The sequence below is a fragment of the Lates calcarifer genome, unplaced genomic scaffold (assembly GCF_001640805.2).
Source record: "Lates calcarifer isolate ASB-BC8 unplaced genomic scaffold, TLL_Latcal_v3 _unitig_2163_quiver_1531, whole genome shotgun sequence".
In the NCBI taxonomy this organism is placed as follows: domain Eukaryota; kingdom Metazoa; phylum Chordata; class Actinopteri; family Centropomidae; genus Lates; species Lates calcarifer.
Genome location: NW_026116024.1, coordinates 15183 through 23593, shown reverse-complemented (window position 1 = coordinate 23593; position 8411 = coordinate 15183). Strand labels below are relative to the sequence as shown.

Sequence of the window (8411 nt, the reverse complement as noted above, 5' to 3'; positions counted from 1 at the left end):
ACTTTTTGGATGGTTTTTGACACCTTACTATACTATGACTTTTTTGGACCATTTTTGATGCCTTACTATACTATGACTTTTTTTGATCATTTTTGACCTCTTATTATACTATTACATTTTTTGACCATTTTTGACGCCTTACTATACTATGACTTTTTTTGATGGTTTTTGACGCCTTACTATACTATGACATTTTTTAGTGGTTTTGATGCCTTACTATACTATGACTTTTTTTGACCATTTTTGACTCCTTATTATACTATTACATTTTTTAGTGGTTTTTGACGCCTTACTATACTATGACTTCTTTTGATGGTTTTTGATGCCTTACAATGACATTTTTTGACCATTTTTGATGTCATGTTCAACATTTTTACCATATAGTAAAACTCTGTTCACACTCTGAGTTTTTCTTTTGATTGACAGGTCACCAAAGATGAGTTCGTCAACTATTACTGTGGAGTCAGTGCCTCCATTGAGTGTGACGTCTACTTAATCCTAATGATGAGAAATGCCTGGAAGCTCTGAATCAACACTCAGATCTTGACCACCACATGAATGCCACATTAACTATGCTAAAGGAACATAAGGATGCATTTATGATTAGGTACAGAAGTGTTTTCTGATTATGATGTGTTAAGTTGATAAGATCTGTGGCTTTATTAGCAGCTAGTTTCTTTCCAAATGAATATAGTATCATGGTTTTTTGAGTGATTTGATCATTATAGTCAGTACAATGTTATTTTTAAGTATAACTCATTGTTTTGTAGTGTCAGTAAATCTGAGGAAACGGTATGTTTAATTCTCATTTTTCTCTTTTATTGTACAATGATATGCAACACAATAGGCTTTGTTTAAATAAAGAAACACTGGTATGTATCTGGTACAATCAAACATTAACATAAAGTATATACAGTATCATTAATACATTTGTTAATCCTGAGAAAATAAAGCAGATATACATTCTGTGTATTTATTGCAGCCATTGCTGTAAGGAAACATGAGGTGTAGGTTGTGTCAGATATTTTAAGAAGCAGCATTGTTTTTGGCATCTCCATGACTTAGGCCACAAACTGAAACAGTCCATTTAGTTTGCTGCAGCAACACAGCTCACCTATAGACTGAGTTGATATAAGGGATTCAGTGCTGTTGGTTGGAGAAAAAATGAGGGCTGAGTGCTGTATAATAATGAGAAGAGCCGGGTCCATTCTGCAGCAGGTGGTTTAGCTCTCTAACAGATATGAGCAGCTTTCTTTTGTAGGACATCACTGGTGTTTTTGTATGTTTTTGTTTTGTACAGACAAGTGACAGATGACTACAGAGGCTTCCCTACAAGAGAAAAGCATTTTGAAAGGTTTCCATATATAAAGGAGCTTGGAAGCCATTCTAGGTGCTTGGGATTGATGGTGCAGAGGATAGGGTTAGGGTTGAGGTTGGAGAGGTTTTCAGATTTTTGATGCCTTAATATACTGTGACATTTTTATTAAATTTTTAAGGACATACTATCTGTTATATATTTTTTTTTTTCATCACATTTTTGACGACATAGCACTTTTGTCACACTTTCGATGACATCTTAAACTATGACATTTTTGATGACATACTATGTGGGGTCGGGGGTGGGTTGAGGGGGACTTAGGGTTGAGGTTGTAGAGTTGAGGATTGTAGATGATTCTTGTGGGAAGACTTTGTAGTGATGTGTTTAAGAGTTCTCTCCATGTTTAATGAATCGGATGAGAAGGAGCGCTAAAGAATCCCACTTCACTAACACTCTTTAGACTCAGGTTTAGGTTCATTTGTCACCTGCCTTAAAATTAATTTTGAGATTGTCTTTCAGACAGCAACAAGAATTAATTTATTTCACTATGGTTTGAAATGTGAATGACTTTAAACTTGCTAGAGACACACAATGCACTGCATATCCAGCTAAAATATGAACTGAACCAATGGCTGCCTAGATGGTAATATACTCTGGAAACATTCAAGTACTGTGTGATTTGTCATAAAACATGCAGAAACACTGGGGTGATCTCCTAAGCTTCCTCCAACAGCCATCCATGGTGGCCAGTAGATGACTATGAAGAAGTATGTCAGTGTACGATCAGTGAGACATTATGAAAATACCTGATATAATCATTTGGCATCAAAAGCAACAAAATACACAACAAGCTACATTTCAATAGGTTTGGGTTAATGACCAACATTTACCAAACTGCTACATTTTAGACTCAGCTGAAAAGGAAGTAATTTAAAATTAACTAAAGAAACATTAAAGGCATGTTATGCTTGGGTAAATTTTTAGAGTGACCCAAATGTAGAGCAACCGCCTGTTATTATTCATGTGATTAATCAGAGCTTCTGCCTGAGGTTTCTGCCTCTTAAAAGGAAGTCTTTCCTCTCCACTGTCTCCTAGTGCTGTTCATGGTGGGAACTGTTGGGTCTCTCTCTGTAGATACCTCTTTTAAAGAGTACAGTCTAGACCTGCTCTATATGAAAAGTGCCTTGAGATGACTTTTGTTGTGATTCGGCGCTATATAAATAAAACTGAATTGAATTGAATTGAATTCTCATAACAGTATCCACTTATCGCACGTTGGTGCGGCCAAGAGACGTTATAGAGGCAGAGAGGGGATTTCTGGCAAAACTTCATCCAGTTCCAAGGTGCATGGAGAAGGAAAAAAGTCTGAAGAGGTCAAAACTTCAGCAACATTTATATAAAGAAGCAGAAACTGGTGGAGTTTTGATCTCTTCAGACTGACGGACAGGCCAAAAAAGAGGAAGAAAACAGAAGAAAATTTGTTTTCAGATTGTTGGACCTCGTGGGGGTTCTGACCCCCAGGTTGGGAACCACAGCCTTAGAACAACTTGAAGTGTAATTCTCAGAAGTTTGATAAACACAGGCTCCAGTCCTGTTCCTGGTCCATCACTGTTCCTCTTCCTTCTCCTCACCTACTTGATCTGATAGAAACTGGACATGGTGACGTAGGCCTCCTCCTGCTGACTCACTCCAAACACCTCGCCCTCGTTTCCTCCATTGTTGCGTTCAGGCTGAGGTGTGCGAGGTCCGTCCCCGAGCCGAAGGTCATTGATGGGAGAAGGACTGGTGCTCTGGAGGCTGTCCTCTCCGTCGGAGGAACTGCGGCTCAGCAGGGCGGAGAGCTCCAGCTCCTCTGTGCTGACGCTGGTGGTGCTCCTGCAGTCCGAGCTCTGGGTGGAACAGGGGTTGGTCGACTGAGCATCATCAGCAGCAGCAGGACTGACGGAGGGCTCCGTTTCCTCACATGGCTGCACCTCTGTTTTCTCCATTGGGTAGACTTTAAGAGCGCTGAACACCTCAGGCTTAAAGTTCAACAGGAGACCCTGCAAAACCAGAAAAAGCATCACATTTAGTTTATGAAAGGTGCACGTTACAGTAACTGTTCTCCAGTACAACACAGAAGTGTTTTCTGATGTGATGCATCTGTAAGCAGGAACATGTTTTTTTCCAAACCTGTCACAAAAATCTGAGCTTTTTTCTGATCTGACACCTCAATGATAAAGGTTTGGTTGGTTTAGGTGGCTTGACCAATAAGAAGCTGTCCTTACCTCCGGACCTCAGAGTGAGGAAGTTATCGGAGCTTATTAAACAGAGACAGGTTGCTGGCTGCCTAACATGTTAGCTGTTACCTCACCAGCTATCCCTGTGAGTCATAGCTGCAGCCCCACATCTCTAAAACTAAATATTTCACATGTATGAGTGACACTGTGATGCTGTTGATTTTCTTCAATCTCAAAGTAAAAACTCACTTTATTTGGCTTGCAGATCTGCACCAGTGTGTCTTTAGGATGCGGGATGCTCGGCCACATGTAGGTGTATATTCTGTGAAGGGAAAAGAAAAGACAGATTAATAAGAAAAAAATACAGCATGTGTCATTTCACTGATTTTCTGTCCAGAAAGCAGAGATGTCGTACTTGTTTTTCCAGAAGAAAACAACACTGACAATCACCACCACTAAAGCAATGAGACACACAATCAGAGTGTACAGCGTCTCCTGTTGTTCACTCGTCTCCACTGGGAGTTTTTCTCCTGCAGCAAGAAAAAAAACAGGACTTGGCTAAATAAGATCATTATTCTCTTCTGTCTTATCTCTAGAGATTCACAGGAGCGGTTGTTTTTACCAGGTGGTGTAAGAAAAGTGTAGGGTTGACTCCACTTGCTCCAGCTGCCCTGTAGATGCTTCACCGGGATGGATCGCACTGTGACGTGATACTCTGTGTTTTTCCAGAGGTGTTCCATGTCGATCTTCATGTTGTCCTCTGATGAGACGTTCTGAACCTGTGGACAAACAGAAATAACAGTGATAGTTCAATCATCGCTGGACAAAGGTAGAAATAATAATTGCTGTCGGCCCAAATATAAAACAGGCCTGATGATGGGTTGACCATGTTGGGAAAGTATTTTTCAGATTTCAGTCTTTCTGAGCTCATCATCTGTGACAGCTGGGATTCTCTGCTGATTTTCTCTCTGATTTATTTCTGTAGTAAAAACTTTGTTTTCAGTCATCATGAATTTATTTCTGCTGTAGCAGCCTTCAGAAACTCCTGCAGGTTAAACTGAACTAACCTTAGTGCTGAATAAACTCACTATAAACACAATGAAAACTCCTGTTAGCGGAGTAACATTAAGGACAACAATATAGTAAATCAATAAATCTACCATTTCATTGCCTGTGGTCCAGATGCGCAGCTGGAAGAGCTGATTGTCTACTCTCAGGTAATCGTTGTTGTACGGAGTCCGAATATGAAAGGTGGCCTGGTTCGTTTCCTGGTTGAAGGTGACGTTCCACACATGAGGACTTCTGGGTCGAACTGCAGCAACAACACAACAAAGAGACAGTAATGATCAGTCAGGTATGCTGTGTGTCTCTGTATCACCTGTAATTCAGTTCATTTGGTCCAAACCAAGAGAAAAACCCTGAGCATGGCAGCAGGAGCTGCATTTACTGTTCTGTTCTTGGCCACTTGGTGGCAGTGACTCCAACTATAAACACTGACAGACTCTGAGGAACAAAGAGAAACTGAACTGTAATTAAACTGAAAGTAAAATAAAAAATGTTAAAATGTGTGAATTGCAACACATATTCTATGGCAGCAAAGATTTTGTTCTTTGGGGATTTTTCTGCTGTTTAACAGAGAGAATGTGTAATGCTAGTCCTCTAAAAGACAATATGTTGATACCATAAACGACTACAACTACAGGCAGGACAACAGCAGACTCAGAGGGTCATCTGGTGTTTTCATGCTGCTCAATCTGATCTGTCTCAGTTAAATGAACAAAAGAAACTGATGAACTCTGACCCATGTTTCTATCCTGTATTCTTGTGCTCTTACATCTTGCTGGACTTATTCCACCTCAGAGTTTAATATCTGAGTCAGGAAACATCTTGAAGTTTGGAAAAACATCAGTAGATACATGGGACATGAGTGAACACAGAGCTGCAGAGAGGATTTACCTATTTTCTTCAGGTCGACGGTTGTTGTAATCTTGCCTCCTCTCTTCAGGTGGACGCTCAGGTTGAAATTAACCACAAGTGTGTCAATGAATCTGATTGTGTCTCCAGAACTATTCACACACAGTATCTTCTCTTCCTGCAGACTGCAGTCTGTGCGGCTGTCCACAGAAGAACAGAGGAGATCTGATTAACGACAGAAATCCCTGCAGTACAGAACAACACTTGATGTCATTTAAAATGTTTTACCACAGGGTCATTCTCTCGATGCTGTCGTCCTCATGATTGTCTTCATCGTCTTCATTGTCGTTCCTGCCTCCGAGCAGGTCACAGGTCAGACTGCTTTGTCCTGTCGTGATATCAGACCAGCAGCTGATTCTGGGCTCTGAGGAAAAACAGGAAAACAGTTTCCACTGATTTAACAATGCACTCCTGTAACACTGCTGGACTCACAGTGGACAGTGGAAGAATAAATAATGATTAACATGAGAGGACATAAGAAAATAAAGCAGAAATTAAATAATAAAAATAATATCCAAGAGAAATAAAGTCACAGGGAACAGTTAAAAGCCAGTTTAAGTTGTGTTTTTAACTGACGTTAGAGTTGATCCATTCAACACTTGGAAACAATGAGAACCTGAATGACATGAACCATAAAATGGAGTAATGCGTTCCAGTTAAATTGATACAGAATATAGACATTTACTGTGATCCAGATGGGATCAAACACAGACGTGAACAACTCTCTGACAGAAATGGTTTGATTTTAAAGATGTTTCTTCACTGATAAAAACAAGTTGGAATAACTTCTGTTATCACATTGTCAAAGTTCAGACTCAAATCAAAAATCTGATATATCTGGTGGGAGGTTTGGTATTGGTTGAATTTGAACTGGCTCGAGCCAGGTCGGGGACACATCATAGAGCTAGAGAACACCCAACACTTGTGGTTCTATCCTCAAAGCAGAGCAAACTGCAAGAATCAGAGGCGTTGACAGGAAGATAGAAATGTGCATCATCTGCGTAAAAATGAAACTACTCTGTTTAATTATGAGACCAAAGGGAAGCAGCTGAAGAAAGAGCAGGGTCAAACAGGTGAGTTATAATCTGTGTCTTACATCTCTGCCTCCTCCATCCTCACCATAATGAACTCTATCACACTGTCACACAACGATCAACACAAAATAAACCCTTCAACAGCTTCGACGATCAGTTGATCGAAAAAAGGAAAATGTGCAAATGTTTTGAAAATCAATAACTGTTCATCATCTGATGCCTGTCTACGCTCTTAGTTTTGTTTTTATGCCTTACAGAAAATTCTCTGTGCACAATTCATGGACTTTCTAGATCCATAACACACTGTAAAGCAGTTGATTATGGCTGTGTAGGAGCTGATGTATTGAGAGGTTAGAGCAGAGTCAACAGTGCTGTTTGTGTTTGTGTTTCTGTGCAGGGAGAAGATGAGTTATTGGACAGGTTACTCTCAGAGACGATCAGCTGTAAACTCACCGATACAGGAAACCCCTCATCTAATCAAATTACCATTCAACCACACTGTTGCACCATGTTACTGACTTCAGTTTAGGCTGAAACGAAAAGCCACAGTTCACTACGGGCTGAGCAGAAAACAACAGAGAAAGAAACAGTGAAAACAGAACAGCTGTGTTTACTCTGATCAAACTGTTACTGAGCGTCTGAAATCATCTGCACTGATCATTAAACAGAAACACTGTGTTTCTGCTGATGATGATAAATAATGATGCAGATTTTACTTTTGGATTTTGTTTTTCACAAGGCTCGTTACCTTAAAATTACCTTAAATTACAGACAAGGTTTTTTCAGATTGTGTTTTAAATAACAGTAACAATGATTATCTTTTTTTTTAAATGTATTTATTTATAACATGTCAATCAAAGCATTAACCGTCAACTCACTCAGAGATTTCAAATCCCAGTCTCAGACACTCTCTGCTCCTGAGTCTTTGACTGTTTGTTTACAGTCTTAAAACATCTCAGGATCAGGTCTTAAGCTCAGGTCCAGGACCACATGTGCTGTAATTCCTCTCAGATATATTCTAAAAACACTGGTGCAACACATTGATGACACTTTTTTGTAGATCCATATTTTCCATTAAAGGCCACACATGTACTATAGATGTTTTAAATGTTCTCACCCATGTCAGTGTCCCCATCTCCGCTCTGAGCCTGAGCTCCAGCCGACAGCAGCAGCAGCAGCAGCAGTTCAGCGATCCTCCAGCCAAACGGCATCGCCTCACCCAGTCTCCTCACAGCTGCAGACTAACTCACCTGTTCCTCGGCTCTCTCATAACCCTGCAGCCTCACCAGCTGACAGCTTTTCTTCAGCAGGGAGAGGAAGAAGGAGTGGCCAGCATTACAGAGGAAGGGGGAGGGGGGTGATGTGTTGTTGGGTGAGTTGAGTTCTTTGCTCACAGGATGTTCTGTAAATCAGAAAACATCTTTGTTCAGCAAACAGCAGGTTCTGAGCAGAGAGACTGAGGAGTTACTGGACACTTCAAACTGCCTCACCATCAAACACACTGCTGCCATGTTACTGACTCCAGTTTAACCTGAAATTAAAATCCCTGTTGACAGCAGACAGACTCAGTCAGAGAGCAACAGGTGAACATAACGGAGCATTTAGCAGCTAAAGAGCCAGAGATTTAACTGAGGAGGTGGAGGAGACCAAACACAGAGCTCAAAGAGAGGGAACAACATCAGCCTGGTTCCCTCGTTCATTGTATTTTGGATTATTCCAGAAAATAAACAGTGAGCAGCTAAAGTTTCTGATCCTTCAGGTTTAGTTGATCAGATCATCTTCACAGATGAACACCACTGTTCTGATGTTTGAAGTAAGAAGCTAATGTTAGGCTATAAACCAACTACACCACGGTCACATGACGTC

The 8411-nt window shown here is 40.4% G+C and overlaps 1 protein-coding gene across 1 annotated transcript; it reads right to left on the bottom strand.

Annotated features, from left to right (window-relative positions):
• Positions 1-797: 797 nt before the first annotated feature.
• Positions 798-8157, bottom strand: LOC108892301 (interleukin-7 receptor subunit alpha). The gene is made up of 9 exons (XM_018689787.2): positions 8036-8157; positions 7663-7947; positions 5740-5875; positions 5494-5651; positions 4698-4849; positions 4160-4316; positions 3953-4067; positions 3787-3859; positions 798-3360 (listed from the first exon to the last, which is right to left on the bottom strand). The coding sequence occupies exons 2-9, from the start codon at positions 7754-7756 to the stop codon at positions 2950-2952; spliced, it is 1296 nt and encodes a 431-aa protein (XP_018545303.1). The 5' UTR covers positions 7757-7947; positions 8036-8157; the 3' UTR covers positions 798-2949.
• Between the last annotated feature and the right edge of the window lie 254 nt (positions 8158-8411).

Bases quoted from the DNA above. Each gene is read 5' to 3' on its own strand.
- LOC108892301 (XM_018689787.2), bottom strand. From the start codon at position 7,756: ATGCCGTTTGGCTGGAGGATCGCTGAACTGCTGCTGCTGCTGCTGCTG. The intron at 5,652-5,739 runs GTAAAACATTTT...TTCTGTGGACAG, and splicing joins ATCGAGAGAATGACCCTGTG to CCGCACAGACTGCAGTCTGC. The intron at 4,068-4,159 runs GTAAAAACAACC...TTCTTGCTGCAG, and splicing joins CACTTTTCTTACACCACCTG to GAGAAAAACTCCCAGTGGAG.